Source organism: Triticum dicoccoides, chromosome 2A (genome assembly GCF_002162155.2).
Source record: "Triticum dicoccoides isolate Atlit2015 ecotype Zavitan chromosome 2A, WEW_v2.0, whole genome shotgun sequence".
Lineage (NCBI taxonomy): Eukaryota > Viridiplantae > Streptophyta > Magnoliopsida > Poales > Poaceae > Triticum > Triticum dicoccoides.
Genome location: NC_041382.1, coordinates 50018655 through 50038339, shown reverse-complemented (window position 1 = coordinate 50038339; position 19685 = coordinate 50018655). Strand labels below are relative to the sequence as shown.

Here is a 19685-nt window from a genome sequence, read left to right as displayed (position 1 = left end):
CGACATCAATGGCCATCGTGCCGCGTCCGCTCTAGAGCAGCCGACCGGCATCGATGCACAGACGAAGCTTCTAGAGTGGTTCACGCGGGAGAGGGGTATATGTGACCGCGTATAGGAAGTACACATGGCACGAGTCTGAACATCCGTAAACCACCCCGGCTTTGGTGCCGGTTTGTGAGTATTTGAACGCACGGACACGTCCGTGAATATTTTGGTCACCGCGATGCATGGCAAAATTTGTCTCGACACCACCATCCGTGGCATTTGCGGCACCGCGTCGGAGATGCCCTTAAGATACTAACAAATCGATCAGCGATGCTACTGAGCTGTGTGCTAACCTTCGATATATGTAGTGCTAGCCTTCGGTATGTGTACGTAAATTGGAGAAATCCGTTCGGCCGACGAGGTGCGTGTAACCCTTGATGAACTGAACTGGAATGCATATCCTGACGTATTTAGGTGTGCCAACATGGCCGATCCATCGAAATATCATGCATCTTCGGAAGTGACCGATGTTGGTCGACACGCGGCCTGTTAGACTTTCTAGGGCAGGCTCATTTGCGTGGTGGTTGTTTTGTGTTCGTTCGAGTTGGAGTGTTTCTTGCTTTTCATCGGGTTATGATGGGAGCTTACTGTATTTATCTTCTACCTTCTATAAAGTTAAGGCACACAATTTGTGTGCTCTGAAAAAAGAAATATCATGCATGCATGCAGCAAGGTCCTAGGTGGTGCAGTTGAGAACAGGACAAGCTTCCTCCTTGCTGTATGCCGGAGTTCCTGCTCATCGATCGTGCTGCGGACAAGAAAGCTTCCAGCCCTATATGCCGGCACTGCAACTTGGTAGCGCAGCCACAGAAATCAATACGGCTATACTATATGAGCTGGTATGCCTGGACAGAAAACGAACACCGTGCGGCTCGCCGTTTCCAAAACAAAACTGCGGGCACTGTGGTAGTAACTCGATTTCCGGCTGGGCTGGCCGCTTCTTATCCCTCCTTCTCGTGGCCGCGGCACGTCCATGCCATTCATGAGCCGGCTTTGATGAGTATTTTCTGGCCGTGATGTATGTGCCGACAGAGGGTTCGAAATGCCACGGGACTTGCACTTTTGCGCGCTTAGCCTTAACATTATCAGTGCAGGAGGATTTTTCAATGTTCATATCGAAGTGCAGTCGAAGTCGAGAGCGCGTGATTAACAATTTCTAATTAACTCGTTGGCGCACAGTCTAACTAACCTGTCGGCCCATGTCTATCCATGCCTCGCCCGTCTTAGCATAAACAAAGCTTTCTCTTGCAAGCCCTTGTGCTCCGATTGGCTGCAGGCAGAGGCAAACAAGTTTGTATGCACCACATAGCGTAGTCTTCTTCGCATATATAAATCGCTTGCTTGCTGTAGATGCAAAGCCAAACGGTGTGAGACGAGGGCGCAGCCTGCAGGTCGACGGGCATGCATTGCATGCTCGGTCCAATCAAGGCAACAACTTTGACCCCCAACTAGTGCACTCCACCTCGAAGTTGCTGGGCGCATTGCATGCCCATCCACTTGAACGAAGGAAGAAAAGAAATAAACAAGCCATGAAGAAATTTGTGCGACTTGCGGGGTTTTGTACATATATATACCATATCCGGCCGAGCTAGGATTGGATGGACACAAAGCGAACACCATGCAACGTGTGTTGCCAAAAGCGACTTGAGCAAATTCGTCAAAGGGAACGCCTTGATTAGTTGTATGCATATGTAATGTGTCATGTGTGTATGGGTCGATCGATATCTTCTTCTGTTGTCAGTTGTCACTATACAGCTGCATGCGCTACGTCCATGTAGTACGCTGAGCTGACGGATGCATGCATGGCATGGGGCTTGCACCTTTTGCACACTCAATCGATTGGACAGTAACCGTAATGTGTGCAAGTATGGCCGATCGATCCATCATGTGATCCATCGATGCCTACCAAAAATATGGGTCCAGATCTATGTTTGCGAGCCTGTGTGGTACTCCCTCCGTTTTATATTACTCGTCGTTGATTTAGTATAAATATGGAACGAAAGAGTAGTATGTACTCCACTGTGTGGCCAAGAAACCCGTGTGGCGCGACGAGACGGCAACTTGCATGCGAGGTTCATAGAGTAGTACTCCCTCCGTTCCTAAATATTTGTCTTTCTAGAGATTTCAACAAGTGACTACATACGAAGCAAAATGAGTGAATCTACACTCTAAAATATGTCTATATACATCTGTATGTGATAATCCATTTGAAATCCTAAAAAGACAAGTATTTAGGAACGGAGGGAGTACATCCGATGGGTGGACGGAGAGCGAACACCATGCTCTATATATTGCGAGGAGCAGCTTGATCGAGCAAAACAAAGGAAACTGCTTACATGGACGCTGACGGATGCATGGGGAGGTTTGTCATGGGACTTGCGCCTTTAATTTTGCGCACTCAACCGATTTGATTGTTGTAATCTGCTTGTGTATGCGGGTATGTTGCCTTCGATATGATGTCTATCCACATCTGTTCTGGTCTTGTTCACAAACAAACAAAAAAAATATCCCCACAGCACGCACTCGAGCTTTGGAGTATTTTCGTAGTGCTTGATCAAGCAGTTAGCCTGTGGTTGCATTGCATGCGCCAGTGGTACGTCCAAGGCGAGCGGGCTGAAAGAAAAAGACACAACGTCCGGATGAGCTCAAACAAATTAGTTAGGATAACAACGCGATCAGTGACACTGCCATACTGAGCCTTCATATGCAGAGAAACCGCCCTGGCCTATGATGCGCCTGAATGAACTGGGCATGTATAACCTGAGACTAGCCACAGTGGAAGTAATTTCAGCAGTAACATCGAGTCCAACTCAACAAATTTGCTTATGTGGCAATGAGTTAATGAGGAGAAAGGTAGTAGTAGTAACTTAGCTAGTTATTATAGCATCACATGTCCCAATGCAATGTGAGTCTATAACCTAATAAATCAAGTTATGCATGTTATCATACTTATGTTACTACCCACTATAAAGATAGTAACATAATCTAAGAATACGTGTATGTTACTAGTGTATGTTACTCTTCATTATGGCTAGTCTGACCAGCCATGGCCGATCCATCATGTCATGGTGCGTCGTACAGTCGGGACACTGCTTCTTCCTTGCTGCTGGATGCACGCATGGTCGTCAGCGCATGCGTATCCATCCCTCCGTCGAGTACACTCCGTCCCCATTCCAAGTTGCTGCTGCATCTTATCAGATTCGTCATCATCCGTAAGTATGGAGCTGGGTTGCATAGAAACTTGAGCAGAGCAAAAAAGGTTCCTCTTGTCTAGTCCCCGGCTGCGGCCTGCGGCTGGGCTCTTCTTTCTTTTTCTTCTTCTTGTGGCTGCACCACCTCCATGTCATACATGCGCACATGCACAACTGGCTTTGGAGTGGGCGTTTCGGGACGCGATGGATGCCGACACAGGATTCATCGAAATGCCGTGGGACTTTGCACTGTCTGCACACTCGACCGTTTGGATTATTATCTCTATATAATATCTACGTATATGTATGTACGTGGGCGTGTCCTAATCTGTTAAGATCAGTGCACGACGGTGCACCACTATTTGGGTGGCAAGTTAAAAAGCTACCCCGCGCTCTATAAGAGCATCTACGCTGCCGGACTTTGACAAATCCGGCCACACAAACGCCCGCAGGCGCATCCAGGCGGGTCCTTATATTTTCTTTCATGCTTCCGCATATCTTAAATCCGGACTTTTAAATTCATGCAAATACATGCATGTTGATCATGCAACACAATGTCGCATGTAAATAATAATTGTTGGTATCAAGCATACATAGCGTTTACATAAAAATTATTTTAAAGAGCTAAACTCAAGCATTGCCTCCTTGGTTGCCATTGTGGATCCACATGTGCTCCACAAGATCATTGAGTAGCTGCGTGTGCACCTGCTGATTTCGAAGATTCTGATGCATTTGCAGAAAGTTCATAAGCTGAGACGCATCTTGATCTTCCGGGATTTCAACTTGTTCTCCGGGTGCTTCGAAATCATGGGTTTGGGCTACACCATCACCCTCATCCTCGACAATCATATTGTGCAGAATAACACAATATGTCACCAGCTGCCAAAATGTTTCGATTCCCACATAATTGCAGCGCTCCGCACAATTCCCCAACGAGCTTGAAGCACACCAAGTGCCCTCTCCATGTCTTTCCTAGCCGCCTCCTGCATTGTTGTAAAGTGGCTTTGTTTATTGTCACGCGGCTCGGATATGGTCTTCACAAACGCCGGCCACTGAGGATTGATACCATCGGCAAGATAGTACCCCATGGTGTAGTCCCTGCCGTTGACGGTGTAGTTGCACGACGGTGATTCCCCATTGCAAAGCCTCCTGAACACCGGAGATCGTTGAAGCACGTTGATTTCGTTGTGAGAACCGGGCATTCCAAAGAAAGCATGCCAAATCCATAAGTCATGTGACGATGCCACCACTTCTAGTATGATGGTGGCCTCTCTAGTGTAACCTACATTCCCCGCAGACCTTTGGGGCAATTTTTTCATTGCCAATGCATGCAATCAATTGATCCAAGCATTTTTGGAAACCCCTTTGACTCTTCAATAGTCAACAACTTTTCTGTGTCCTGCGCATTTGGTTCTTTGAGATATTCCAGTCCAAACACCTCAACCACGGCGCGAGCAAATTTGATAGTAGTCGTGCTCTCCCCCCATCCTGACCATCTCACCATCGGCGTCTACAGCAGTACCAAGTGCAAGCATCCTCAGAGCAGCCGTGCACTTCTGCTTGGCCGAGAAAGAGAGTTGGCCACAACAATCCCTTCTCACTTTGAAGTAGTCATCGTGTGCCTCCACTCCCTCCATAATACGCAAAAATAATGGTTTCCGCATGCGAAAATGGCAACGAAACCATGGATTATCCGGGAAAGCAGTTGTGGGAGCAAAGTAGTCATTGTCCAGCTTTGCTCCGGACACCCTGTCCCGGTTGATCACTCTTCTCCCTTTGATTGAGCCCTTAAGTTGAGAATATGCTCCACTTGCCAGTCCATTTCCTCTTGCATGCTCATGAGCATGATCATGTCCACTTCTTTGTCTGAATCCGACGAATCAAAGAACTCATATTGAATCATTCAAGCTACGTCGGTCCATACTCCTCGTTTGACGAAGCATCGGAATTCATCGTTTACCTAGCAAAATCACAATAATTCCGGTTGGTCAATGTGTCGAACACATCAAGCATAAGGCGGAGCCGGAGATTTGTCGGCGTACCACGGTGGCGTCCGGGCCGGTGACAACGTCCCCCGCGGCGAGGACAAGAGCGCTCTTTCGAAGCTTGCGGTGGAGAGCCTAGGAACGGCTGCGGAGCGGGCGCGGCGTGGATCTGCGAGCCGGACGGCGCGAAGGAGGAAGAAGAGAGGAGAGAGCAAATGGATCCGGTAGCTCGGGTAGGAAGGGGGGTTTGGTGCAATTTAGGGTGGGGTCGGGTTGTTGGGTCCGACGTGACAGGCGTGCTCGGACGCGCTTGGGCGTTCCATATTCACCACATATTTGGACTGGATATGAGAGATGCCGGTCAGCCCGAACGATTGAAAGACTCGTCTGGGTCAAAAAATCGTGACCGAGCGACCTGCCCAAAAACTTAAGACGGGTTTGCAGGATCCGGTTGTAGATGCTCTAAAGGGGCACCCAGGCACACAAAACACAATGCCACGTCTAGTCATTCGAGATGGAAGTATGGACAACATTCCTGCACCCAAAAACAGAGTATGTGCAACATTTTTTCATCGGGCGAAAACGAAACATCACTCGTCGTCAGGCAAGGCCAGAGAGAGTGAGTGACCAAGAAAAATCGTCAGGCAGGGCCAGAGAGAGAGTGACCAAGAAAAAAAAAAGATGCACCAGCCGGGAATCGAACCCGGGTCTGTACCGTGGCAGGGTACTATTCTACCACTAGACCACTGGTGCTTGCTGAATGAAGCTTATTTAGAAGCTATATGATCGGTCCTCAATGAAGCAGTGCCGACGAACATGTAGTGCAAGTCGTAGTTTCAGTACACTGCCTGGCCTTTAAAAGCAAACATGTAGTGCAATCGGCAGATGAAGCACGTGGTAGATGTCTGAAGGAACAATAATAACCCGCGAATGCTTGCACACCAGCTACTGACAGGACACATGCATCGTCGAGTTCTCAGAGAGAGAACAGGGCAAGTAAAGCTCAACGTCAGCAAGACAGCAACCACGAGGTCAAAAGCGCAACCAATAAAATTCAGCATCAACGTTCTGAGAAAACAAATCAATATGCAAGACTACATACGGGTAGCCTACAACTGATCAATATCTGACTTCGAGTCTTCCTCCTCGCATGCTAGCTTCAGCTTCTCTGTCAGCAGGCGCGCCGAAATGGGGAAACGATAGACAAGAATCATGGGAGGGACTGAGCATAGCTGATGGTTTCAGTTTCAAAATCGAGGAAGCCCAGCTTATCAAGAATCTGCAGGAAGCCCTGCAGATATCTGAACAGGCAGTCCTTTGTTTCACTGATTATTTGTTGAGCACAGATAACTAGGAACTTACAGCTCTAGCCGCTTCATTCACCACCAATTTCCCCTTGCGCTTTTCAATTGCCTCTGTGCAAACTTTGGGTGCATTCGTCGGAACTGTTATCCCCTGGTCCTGTTCACAACAATAATGCACAAAATAAGCATTATTTATGCCATGGCATTACACACTACTAAGGCCTCTTTTGGTTTGTAGGATTTTTGTAGGAATTCTATATGATAGGATTTGCAAAGGAAAAATTCCTTTGAAGCCCTTTGGTTTGTAGGAATGGATTCTTATTCCTATGTAGGATAGGAATCAATCCTTCACGTTTTGGAGGAAAAAAAACATTATCCTAGACTCAATGGAAAAAATCCTATCCTATGCACCAAATGACATCTCTTTCTCTATAGGAATTGACATGCATGTCATCTCACTTTCTATGATTTTCCTATTCCTATAAAATTCCTATCCTATGAACCAAAGAAGGCCTAAGTTTTTCTTTTGCGGGAAAAACTTCTGATCTACTCATCATCTGTTAAGGCAGTACAAAGAATACTAGAAGGGCATTCAGCTCCGTAGACCACCTAGACCTAGCAACGACTACAAGTACTCGAGCGAGCCAAAGGCGTGACGTCATCATCGCCCCTCATTCATTGGAGCCGAACAAACCTTGTTGTACTAGTTTGTCGGGAAGTCATCGTGCTAAGTCCTAATAGAACCAGTGCACAGCTACCGCCGTCGATGAAGAGAAGCGTAAATCGGAAGGATCCAACCTAAAGACACACGAGCACAGACGAACGAAGACCGGATCCAAGTGGATCCACCAAAGATAAATGCCGACCCAATCCCGCGAGATCCGTCGAAGACACACCTCCGCACGCCCCCTGATGGCACTAGACGCACTGCCATAATGGAGGTTAGGAGGGGAGAACCTTATTTCAGCTTCAAGGAGCCGCCGCCGTCTCGTCTTCCTGAGCAGTACACGAGCCCCAAACGAACACAAAAGAACACCAAAAAACATAGTAGGAGCCCTCCCGTCGGCAAGGGCCGGGATCCACCAGGCCTCATAGCCCTAAGGCCATGGAAGGCGAAGCCAATATGTTGCAGTGCCGGTGAGAGGCGCAAAATGCCTATTCGCCTTGTGCGAGAGACACGGGAAGTGGAGGCCGAGATGTACTTCTACAAACTACTCGGTTTGACTAGCGTGATGCATGTGTATTGTCAGCCCGCCAATGTTGGAACACCCCCCCTCCCCTCCCCTCCCCAACCCACGCTCATACAATCAGGGAACCTTGCCCCAATTCCACCTCCTTCCGTTCATAGTTATAGATAGACCCAGTATGACCTTATTGATAGAAACAAATTAGTGTAAGTAATTAAAACTAACTAGCGTAACTAGTTGCAACCACGACCACCATGGCAGTGGCACATGGAATGTTCGGCGCCAACGGGGTTGTGGTTGGCGAGGAACGCGGTGATGCATGCCCCAATGGCCCGTAAATGGGCTTCATCGGCTTGTCCGCGGGTAGGCGATGGGCTAGCCATGCGTCGTCGGGGGCAGGAGCGTCGTCATCCACGTCACAGGGTTCTACTAACCGTCACGAAAATCCTGTATTTAAGATGGCATCCTCATAGCATAGCTTGGTTAGCTATCTTAAGAGAAATTGAAGGAGACACTATTACAATCACCCCTGTGTTAGTGCCTCTGAGATCACCTTAGTTGACCTCTAACGAAGTTCTCACTGTAAGGACTAGACTATGCCCATGTAGTGCATGCTAAATAGTTGGCCACAAAGCATATCCGATTTGATGACTAAACACGCGTGAGAAAGTTGCAAGCCTTGCCATCGACAAAGCCATCACAATGACTGGAGATCGCCATACACCGAAACACCTTGCACAGGTCCTATTCACCACTGCATGGCGAGAAGTTGCACCAAAGAACCTAGCTGGCATACCGGATAATCTTGGATTAAGACCATGCGACTACCTAATGCGCTTGTCACCAAAATTGTTGCGACATAACACAAGTGGTGATGCCAAAGGACCGCTCATCACCATCAGTGTTGCAGCACAACACAAGTGGCAATGCCAAAGGACTGTTCGTCGCCATCATTGTTGCAACACAAGACAAGAGGCGAAGGCAAAGGATCCTGAGCAACAAACATAGCTATGTAACTGAATATGCATGGTTGCAAAGACCAAGAAAAATCAAATGTAAATCTTCAGGGAGACATCATTACCATCACCGATGCCAATGCCTATTCCACATTAGATGACCACTAACGAAGTTCCCACCGTAATGATTGGACTACGCCCAGGCAGCGCATGATAAACTGTTGGCCACAAGCCATATCCGATTTGACGACTAAACATGCAGGAGAATGTTGCAAGCCTTGCCACTAACAAAGTCATCACAACAACTAGGGATCACCATACACCAAACCACCTTGCATAGGTCTGATTCACCACTACACGGCGAGTTGTACCGAAGAACCTAGAGGCATTGGCGGACCTAGAGGATGTGCCGGGTGTGCCGTGGCACACCCAGCATTTTGCAGATTTCTTTCACTACATGTCATCTTTTTCTGATTTTGTTGGTTTTACAGTACTAGAACTCAGTCACCTAAAGCTGTACACGTGCATGCAAACTTAGCAAACCATAGAAGCAGCTTGACTGATTTTTCTACTAGCAGCACTACGTGTGTGTCCAGCCAAGACTCCAGTATATACATGAGCCCGGTAAAAGCTAGCTAGACCAATTCCATCGATCAACTCGACGGAAACTCTAGTGGCGACTCGTAGATTGCAAACAGAAAAAAAAGAACTCTTCGATCTACCACATTATTTGTTGAGACAATTTCGATCCACCACGTCATATTTTCAACGTTAACCCACAAATTTTCTCCTGCATCCATTCACTGACAAGTGAGAACCAGTCCATGGATACGAACGTTGAAACCGGCCATCCAAACCTAATCATCCGCCTCGACTTGCTTGTCTGAATTTCGGACATCGCCGCTCCCCGTGCTTCCCTCCCCTCGTCCGCTTGCCTTGTCGCGTAGTCCCTTCCACTCCTTTCGCCACCAGCCGTCCGCCCCGAAACGGTTGCCATTGACCATCCGGATGCATGGATCACCCACATCAACCACCCGCTGGTCCATGGAAATAGAACATTGCAGCCCATTTAAGAGCATCTACAGCCGGGCTTTGCAAATCCGGCCCCTCAAACGCCCATGGACGCGACCGGGCGTTCGTGGATAGTGACCGGTCATGTCTCAAATTAGCCACTCTACATCCGAGTCTCTCATATTTTAACCACTAGATCCATACAAAGCATGCAAAAGAAATTCTACGTACTGCCCTAGATAATCTTCGGCGTCAGAGATGTCCACGACGACGGTGCCGGGCGCCGGCTGGACGGGCGAGTAGGAGTGCTCCGGCTCATCCTCCTCCTGTTCGACCTCATCCATGTAGGTGAACATCTTCACCTCTTCCGCGGCCTCCATCTCCTGTCGGGTAGGAGGGCGCCTTGCCCGGATCCTCTCAATGAGCTCGAGCCGGTGCTCCGGCGTTAGAAATTGGTGGCTCCTCACCCGGCGGCCTGGGTGCATGGCTACTAGGGGGACGGAGGGAATGGAAAGTGGCGGCGGCGGCGGACATGCAGAGGAAAATGTGGATGGTAGAGTTTTGGTGCCGCCGGTCGACTTTAAATAGTCGGGCTAGGCACTACGCGGCCCGCTGGAGCGACGCCATGCAGTGACATTGATTCGACGGAGGAAACGAGCTTCGGATCGCCAAATTTCCGGGCGTTTCTGCGTGGGACCTTGCCGTCAGTCTGACATGGCGTGCGTGCTCGGACGCGCCCGGCTCCTCCATATCCGGCCCATACTTGGACTGGATATGAGGGATGCCAGTTAGTCCGGGTGTTTGAGGCCCATTTGAGCCAACCGTCTGGGTCAAAATTTCGTGACCGGTCAGTGACCGGGCGGGTCGCTCGGGCGTTTAAGGAGGGTTTGGGGCGCCCGGCTGTAGATGCTCTAAGCTCATATTCTTCTTTGTTTAAAGACATAAAAACTATTTATCCTTTGAACAAAACAATTGTCATAGTTTTGTTGTAATTGTAGGACTCTTACTTCTTGTTTTGTTGTACTTGCAGAACTCAAGATAAAGAGGATTAGTAATATTATGTCCATTTTGTTGAAAACATGAGGTCAAAATAGAAAAGGCTGCAGCTGAAGGGCAAACCGAAGTTATTCTTGTGTATCTTTCATGTACGACTATTTGTATTGTAATTTCGCAAATTCGAAATTATTTTTCTGAAACATAATATGCGAAACTTGATTGAGCTTTTTTTAATTTATTGAGCTCTTTGTGTTATTCTTTTGCCATATATGATATGACACTTAGATTAGACAGATTTTTTTAAAGTGTGCACACCCTTCATTTTTTTTTCTGGGTCTGCCACTACTTAGAGGACTTACCGTCGAATAATCTTATCCGCCCAACACAACACAGGTGGTGATGCCAAAGGACCACTCGCCGCCATCATTGTTGCAACACTAGTGCGATGCCAAACGACCACTCCTGACCATCATTCGTTGCAACACAACACAAGTGGCAAATAGCAAAGGATCGTGAATAGCAAACATAACTATGTAATTGAATACACATGATTGCAAAAACTATGGAAAATCAAATGTAAATCTTTGGAATACTCCAAATGGAGACACTAAAGTGATGTTATGCCTACTATGCAAGGTCATCTACAATGCTCCCTTCTTCTCAAAATAAGTGTTTCAGTACTGAGGGAGTAAACACTACTAGTTCTATCCAGGGTGTGCGGGTATTTTTAGGTCTTTGATTTGAATACCTAAATATGTGTTTTTTGTCACTGAAAATATATGATTCCAAACTTCATTTGAATATGATTCCAAACTCCATTTGAACATGATTCCAAACTCCATTTGAACATGATTCTGTTGATGTGTTTTTATGTGATATACTAACATATATTTGGCTAGTCAAATTGACGACCTAACCACAAAGATGGCCTATAAATCCAGACAGGAGTACAACTTTAGTCCACAAAAGACTGTCTTACACGGTATAGATCAGAACATGTGCATTGAACAGCTAGCAGTACAGACTGACGAGGCTATATTGCCTGAAACAACAAACAGATCTCTAAGGTCAATCGAAGGAAACACTCATAAATCACATAATCCCAGGGAAGTCTAGGGTTTAGACGACTCGAAGACCAGGACACGGTGGGGACGACACTTGCATATGCACTGCAGGGTGGATAGATGAAACACGAAGAAAGTCGCGGCAATTTGATAGAATGAAATGGAACTAGGTTGAGAGGGTTGGGCTATTTGGGATGAGATAACCCATCTTCTCAGACAGCACATCCATGCCGTCTACGTTAACCGGCTCGTCGTTCTCAACGCTGAGTCCTTTGTTCAGCAGCTCCTCCCAGAAATTATCATGGAACAGCCCCGGGGCTCTGTTCTGCTGCGCTTCACAGGTACCGAGACCATAATCCTGTGGCTCTGTTACGCCGTTAGAGTCGATACCTGAGCCGTCGAGATCAGATGGAATCCCATCAACAAGGAGTTCCACGGAACCTTCCAGGCCGTCAGCAAGGAGTGCCACTGAACCTTCCAGGCCAGGTGGGATCTCGTCAGCAAGGAGTTCCACTGAGCCTTCCAGATCGGGTGGGATCCCGTCAGCAAGGAGTTCCACCGGCACCGACCCCTCGGCAAGAAGTTCCACTGACCCATGAGAATCAAACACAACAGGCAACTCTTGCTCCAGGCTGCTGCTACTAGCACCCACGGCATAAGCTTCAGGTCCACCGTCAATGCGGCGCCTCCTTTTCTTCGAGATAGCGTCATGGAGCTCCTTCCTCATCCCATTCTTGGCAATCAGTTGCTTCAAGAATTCAGGGTTCCGCAAGATACGTGCCATGAATGAAGTCATCTGCTGCTGCTTCTGCTCGGTACCACGTAGCCTATCCTCCATGGCTTTCAGACGCGCCTTCGTGTTCTGCTGTTCCTGCCTTAGCTTCACCACTTCTGCCATCAACAGTTGCTTGTCCCTTTTCAGCCGGTCAATCTCTGCATCATATCCGAAGTGCCCCACCTCAAGGTAAGATCCAAGGGACTGCTGATTTGAGGCAGTATGAGCGGGAGGTTTACGACGCCTGATGTTCTTCAGAAGGTGCCTCTGTCCCCGTAGGAAACCCTCATTGGCGAACTCCCATCTGTCAGGATCCACCTTTCTGAAGCCCTGAGAAGCCAATAAACAACATACCAGGGAAAATTTACTTCCAGGAGACTTATAATGCAAGCTTGGATAAAGATGTATCAAGATGTTAATTCTTTCTCGACATGAAACAAACAAGACATCATAGTTACATGTGCACGTCGGAGCTACGTGCACCAGGCTGCCCTTTACTTCTTTCCAGATCATAAACCGCAACAGTACCAAGAGATGGAACTGCAACAGAGTATCTTCTGGTTACCTCTTTAGAACATGTTTAACTTCATTTTTGCATTATTTCAGTTGTATCTTCACTACATTGTTTCAAAACTCATCTTTAATCTTCATCCTTTTTTCCTTTTAAGAGAAAAAATGAAAATATAGTCAAAAATAAAAGAACTGTCGACTCGTATAGAAGAATAAAAGATGTACAGAGAAGATATTGAAGTCATTTTAGAACACAACATTTATTCGGTGGCAAAAGTTCAAAAAATGAGAGGAGGAATGCACATGAACGACTAAACAGGGAGATCAGGTAACAGCAGTACTGCACAGGAGATATAGAGGACGTATGGAGGTTTCGTTAGAGGCAATGAAGGAAAAATGAGGTGGTGCGGTGCAAACTTTTGGCCCTATCCTGGTTGAAACTGCTTATTGTTGCAAAATTCGTCCAATGTGCAACTAGCTTCACTTTACCTGATGGTAAGTGAATTTACTCATAACACTAGCAGGGTACAGAAAAATGAAATGCGAACACACAGAATTAACATTTTGCTCACCAGAATGTTGCTTTCCCTTTTATGGTAACATGAGCAAAAAAGTACCTTGGGAAAGTAATTCACCAGAAACTGTTAAAAACTTAAAATGCAGCTTTTACTTATATACGAACGAAGGTTCATTTAACTAGAGTTTGTCAATATGCTGCTTTATTAACTTAAGGTTTTCTGCTTGGGATTCCCTATGCTTTTCTGCACAATAATATGTATTCGTATTCACTTTTGGGAATTAGCTCTGCTTGTTCTAATGTAATACCAAGATGTTCTTAGGTCTAATCAAAAAGAACGAGAACTGTTATGCACAATATTCATGAGAGTATTTTTTTTAGAAACACAGTACAAAAGCAGACACTCACATACACACGTACACTCACCCCTATGAACACACACTCACACACCCTGCCCCCATGAGCACCTCCGAGATACTGAGTCGGCAAATCTTGAGATTGACTACGTTACATAGGTGGCTCGTAATAAATCGCCAGGAAGCATGGAATAAATCTAAGAAAATGTGAGCACTCATGCCAAGTATAGGACTTGAATCCGGGTGGGCTGGTTCCACCACAAGGAACCTAACCATCTGAGCTACACTCACTAGTTAATACTCCCTCCGTAAAGAATATAAGAGCGTTTAGATCACTCTTTAGTGATCTAAACGCTCTTATATTCTTTACAGAGGGAGTACTCCATATCACAAATAAGTGAAGCTTAGACATTGACACGATCTTCAATATTTTAACTTCAACCAGTAACTTACAATGCAGTATATGTACAGAACTTCTAAAAATATCATATTCTAGAAATACTTTTCGAGACAAATGTATACATATGAATTTCTATTTTCATAAAAATGATATTTGTAGTTGAAGTTCTATTACTTTAACTTAGGGTATGTCTAAAACGTCACTTATTTATGGCATGGAGGGAGCAACATACAACAATCTGGAACGCTTACTACAATGACAACATTCCCCATGCAGCAGGGCCTTGTGGATCTTTCTGGTGGCGAGAGCTCATCCAACTAATGCCATTTTACCGAGGGATCTCCTCTGTCTCTGTTGGAAGTGGAGAGACGACATTATTCTGGGAGGACTTGTGTGGCCAAATCTTCACAGAAAAATACCCAAGGGCCTTCTCCTTCACCACTAATGAAGACATTTCTGTCCGCGAATTTCTTCTGACCAGCTCTTTGAACGATGTCTTCTGCTTACCATTGTCTGCCCAAGCTCATCAGGAAGTGGCCCAGCTCCAGGCCGTCGCGGCGGATAGCTACATCAACACCGCGACTGGTGATGCATGGTCCTATAGCTGGGGCAACAAGTACACATCCACCAAGTTTTATCAGTTCTGCTTCAGAGAGGTGGTGGTGCATGATTCTTACAAGTGGATCTGGAAATTGAGCTGTAGGATGAAACTGAAGATGGTTACATGGTTATTACTCTCGGATCGGCACAACACCAGGAACATGCTTCGCCGTAGATACTTTGTGGTGGGTGATGGGGGGGAGCGCTCCGACGACTGCATCTTGTGCCGCAACCGGGAGGAAGAAACACTCGAACACCTGTTCTTCATATGCCCCTTCGCAGCTCAGTGTTGGAACACTCTGCAACTTTCCTGGGGCGCGGGAAATAACCCGTTTGAATGGCTCACCAGCGCTAAAGCGAACTGGGCCAGGCCCATGTTCATGGAGCTTTTTGTGGTTCCGGCTTGGTCAATTTGGAAGGAAAGAAATGGCCTCATATTCAAAATAATACCGTTCTCCATGGATCTTGGCTCAGGAAGTTCAAGGAAGACTTCGAGGGGGTTCATAATCAACCTTGTCAGGGGGTTCATATTAGGTAAAGTTTCTGGGATTTAGCTCTGCTTGTTTAGTGTGATACCACCAATTTTCTGAAGTACAAAATGTCCTAATCATAAAGAACAAGAGATGACATCTCCAGCCGAATAGTTAATAATCTTCTGCAGTTGTAATTGCCTTTTTTCTGTACTTCCCTTCACCAAATTGGCAACACAATCTCAATGGCTACATTGGACCAATTTTAGGTAACAGTCTCACAGTCACAGCACTGCATTTGGGATGAAAAAAGAAACTACATTCACAGGCATCACAAATCAGCTGCATTGCAAATCTGCAGGAGGAATCAAGGGAATCAGGCCAGCAAGCTTACATAGGTGTTGAGCTGCCTGACGAAGCTGGAGAAGTTGCTGTGCTTGAAGTGCCTGGGCAGCAGCACCGTGGCGAAGGCGTGCGGATCCCACACCACGAAGCTGTTGTTGCCGGCGCTCCACGACATGATGCTGTCGGTGTTGGGGTCATCGACCATGTCGTACGTCTTCGTCAGGAACGGCGGCGGCCCGGCGTCGTGCAGCCCCTCCATCGGCCTTGGCGCCGCCCCGACCGCCGGCGAATCGCCTCTCCCGTGGGCGCCCTCCTCCTCCTCCTCCTTGACCAGACCCGGCACCGGGTCCATACCCCCAAACCCCAAGAACCCTCCCACGCAGGAACCACACCGCTCAGCAAGAAGCTGCCTTGCCACGCAGGGAACGCGCCGGAAGCCCGGGCCCGGCGAGAAGGTGGGTGGGATGGGCACGGGGAGGGGAGGGGAGGGGACAAGATAAGGCCGGGGAAATCGCGCTACGGACACGTCAAAATCGTATCACTCCCACCCGCCGGAAGCGCACGCGAAAGCGGCTGAAAGATTGCTGGGGACCAGATGGAGACGGAGGCGCGTCGCGAGCTTTAGGCGGCAAGGCAAGCGGAGCTGCGGGCGGGGAAGTTTGCGGCGGAGCTGCCGCCGGGATGGGATCGATCTCTCCTCTCGGCGGCTGGAGTGGCGGCGAGGGGAGGAGCGGTGGGGAGCGGAGCGGAGAGGAGAGGAGAGAGATTGCTATTTTGGGAATGGAGCAGGGGTTTGGAGGAGGATGAAGGGTGCGGGTCGGGCACGTGTCGGGGCCTGGGCTCGACGCGGGCCTCGCATGGGCCGGAGCGACAACTGTCGGTGTGTCTGGCTGTGCAGCTGTGCTCGGCTCACGATAAGCGGCACAGCGGTGGGATGCGGTTAGGTTATTTGTTTTTTAATGGCAAGTGTACGCGCCGGTTGGCCGCGCCAAATTTGAGCCGGTTGCCACGCCAGCCGTTTGATTCGTCTGTTCGGATTGGATCTTATCGTGCGCAGGTCCTCCTTTCTTGCGAGTACGAGCTGCGCTTATATAACACACATGCACCCTTTTCATGGCGCCCCCCTCTCTTTTCCCAGCCCTCGTGAGATACCTCTGCCCCTGTCATCACAGCTTCGCACGCCATGCGCAGCATCGGCCGCTCACATGAAACGGTTGAAGCTCTTTTCAATGTCAGCTGAAGCTTTTGCCACCGACGGTTGCAACTTTTCGTCGTTGTCCATGACTTCAAGTCTATGGTTGAAACTTTTTTCTTTGTTGTTTGAAACTTTTCTCGTCGCCAATTGCAGCTTTTGTTGTTCATGGTTGTAGAATTTGTCGCCGGTTGCAGCCTTTTCCTCTCATGGTTTGTAACATCTGTTTGCCATCGGGCCGTCATGGGTTTGCACCTTCTTGTCAATACGCCGGCTGCAACACACGACGCAGTTCTAGCAAAAATTCACCATTGTTGCACCCCCGACGTCGGTCAATTTCAGGAAATTTTCATGATGATTGTAGCCCCGATGTCGTCCAGTTCCAGCGCATGGTCACCACATCTCCAAACTCTGGCTTGCCGATCGCAGCTCCGGACGTCGCTGGTCGCCCTGCCTGGGTTGTCGGTCGCATCATCCAGTTCTCGCCCCGTCACGCACGGCCATGGGGGCCTCCCACAATCGTCATCTTATAAATGGCATGTTGAAGCACGCAATGAGCCCGAAAAAACAGTGGCTAGCTGCGGGGCACACGGCAGCTGAAAGTGCAATCTTGCCCTTAAATATATTTTGATGTTGATGACAAACTACATATAAGGGGCTAATTATGTTTGTTGAGTATATACACGAGATATTAGTTTTCTTGGCATCATTAAGTGGAATCATGGACACATCAAACGAGATATGGCTCAAGCCAATGACCAACAAGGAAAGAAGCGTTTGTGTCTTTTATACATTTGTTGAGTAATAGGGATCCCATACTATTAAGAGGGATTTAAGTGGTATGTTCAAGTTTTACTCAAGTCCCATCATTAGGTCACTATCTATTAACACACACACACACACACACACACATTGTTTCACAAGTGTTTCAAAAAGACCAAATCTTCCAAGGAAAATCACTTAGCCAAAACCTACAACTTCTGTGCTCCACATGTTGGTTCCTAGCCAGATCATCCGGACCTAGTCCCGGATCATCTGGGTGTGCACAGATTGTCCGGTCCCGGTTCATCTGACTAGTGGACCAGAACCATACATGTAGCTTTTCACTGAAGTGGATCATCCGAACTATCCCGGATCATCCGGCTAGGCACTCATATGGCAACAACAGCCCTCGGGCTGGAGCCGGATCGTCCGGACTTGGCCACTGATCATCCGGCCATCTCACAACATTTTTCCCCGCAAACATTATCCGGTGTTCCTCTTGGACATCCAGACTCCTTTCTGCTGTGTTTGTTTTTTGAGCTATCTAGATCATCCGGGGTGGCATCCAGATCATCCGAGAAGGTCAACACTTGCTCCAAACGGCTCTAATCTATTGGAGGTATAAATACCTCTACCCCCTTGGGGTACGATTGACCACTACACTCAAACACTCCCGAAGAACACAAGTGCTCCCTCCCTCTCACTCTTCCACAAAATCCTAGATCCCGAGTCGAACTTTGTGAGTTTGAGAGAGTTGTTCCACTCAAAAGAAAGAACAACTCTCTTCCCTCTTGTGACTGAAGCAAATCATGATTTGACCAAGTGTTGATCTTTTCCCCTTGGATCTTGTTACTCTTGGAGGTTGGAGACTCCTAGGCGGTGGGAGTCCTTCGGTGAGGAATCAACCATTTGTGATTACCCCTGGAAAGTTTGTGAGGGTTTGGAGACCATCCCAAGGTCTACCACTAGTGGTTGGGAATCGCCTCCGTGGTGATATCTCAAACAGAGAACAGGGTGAGCCTTTGTGGCATTGATGTGCCTTCGTGATAACATCCACCCCTCTAAACGGTGACGTAGGTTCCCTCCAAGGAAGTGAATATTGACATACATCCTCGTCTCTCGGAGTTGCGGTTATTCCTAACTCTAGCTTCCTGCGTGTGGTTATTTGTCTCTTAGTCTTTACTTGTATTATATTGTGCTTGCTGATACGTCTCCAACGTATCTATAATTTTTGATTGCTCCATGCTATATTATCTACTGTTTTGGACATTATTGGGCTTTATTATCCACTTTTATATTATTTTGGGGACTGTCGGTGTCAAAACCGGCGGATCTCGGATAGGGGGTCCCGAACTGTGCGTCTAAGGCGGATGGTAACAGAAGGCAGGGAACACGATGTTTTACCCAGGTTCGGGCCCTCTTGATGGAGGTAAAAACCCTACGTCCTGCTTGATTAATATTGATGATATGGGTAGTACAAGAGTAGATCTACCATGAGATCAGAGAGGCTAAACCCTAGAAGCTAGCCTATGGTATGATTGTATATTATTGTGTCCTACGGACTAAAACCCTCCGGTTTATATAGACACCGGAGAGGGTTAGGGTTACACAAGGTCGATTACAAAGGAGGAGATATCCATATTCGTACTGCCTAGCTTGCCTTCCATGCCAAGTAGAGTCCCATCCGGACACGAGACGAAGTCTTCAATCTTGTATCTTCATAGTCCAACAGTCCGGCCAAAGAATATAGTCCGGCTGTCCGGAGACCCCCTAATCCAGGACTCCCTCGGTAGCCCCTGAACCAGGCTTCAATGACGATGAGTCCTGCGCGTAGTGTTGTCTTCGGCATTGCAAGGCGGGTTCCTCCTCCGAACATATCACAGAAGAGTTTGAATACCAGGATAGTGTCCGACCCTGCAAAATAAATTCCACATACCACCATAGAGAGAATAGTATTTCCACAAATCTTAATCTGCTGACATGTTTTGGCAACATGACATCATGCCATGGTTCGGTGAT

The 19685-nt window shown here is 47.6% G+C and overlaps 1 protein-coding gene and 1 non-coding gene across 2 annotated transcripts; both read right to left on the bottom strand.

The window, feature by feature from the left end:
- Window positions 1–5903: 5903 nt before the first annotated feature.
- On the bottom strand, window positions 5904–5974 carry TRNAG-GCC. The gene has a single exon. It is a non-coding gene; the product is annotated as a tRNA-Gly (tRNA).
- A 5633-nt stretch (window positions 5975–11607) lies between these two features.
- LOC119353150 (heat stress transcription factor A-2b-like) lies at window positions 11608–16502 on the bottom strand. The gene is made up of 2 exons (XM_037619741.1): window positions 15762–16502; window positions 11608–12844 (listed from the first exon to the last, which is right to left on the bottom strand). The coding sequence occupies exons 1-2, from the start codon at window positions 16062–16064 to the stop codon at window positions 11906–11908; spliced, it is 1242 nt and encodes a 413-aa protein (XP_037475638.1). The 5' UTR covers window positions 16065–16502; the 3' UTR covers window positions 11608–11905.
- Between the last annotated feature and the right edge of the window lie 3183 nt (window positions 16503–19685).

Excerpts from the sequence above, each read along its gene's own strand:
- LOC119353150 (XM_037619741.1), bottom strand. The coding sequence starts at position 16,064 with ATGGACCCGGTGCCGGGTCTGGTCAAGGAGGAGGAGGAGGAGGGCGCC. Across the intron at positions 12,845-15,761 it reads TCAGGCAGCTCAACACCTAT|GGCTTCAGAAAGGTGGATCC; the intron begins GTAAGCTTGCTG and ends TTGGCTTCTCAG.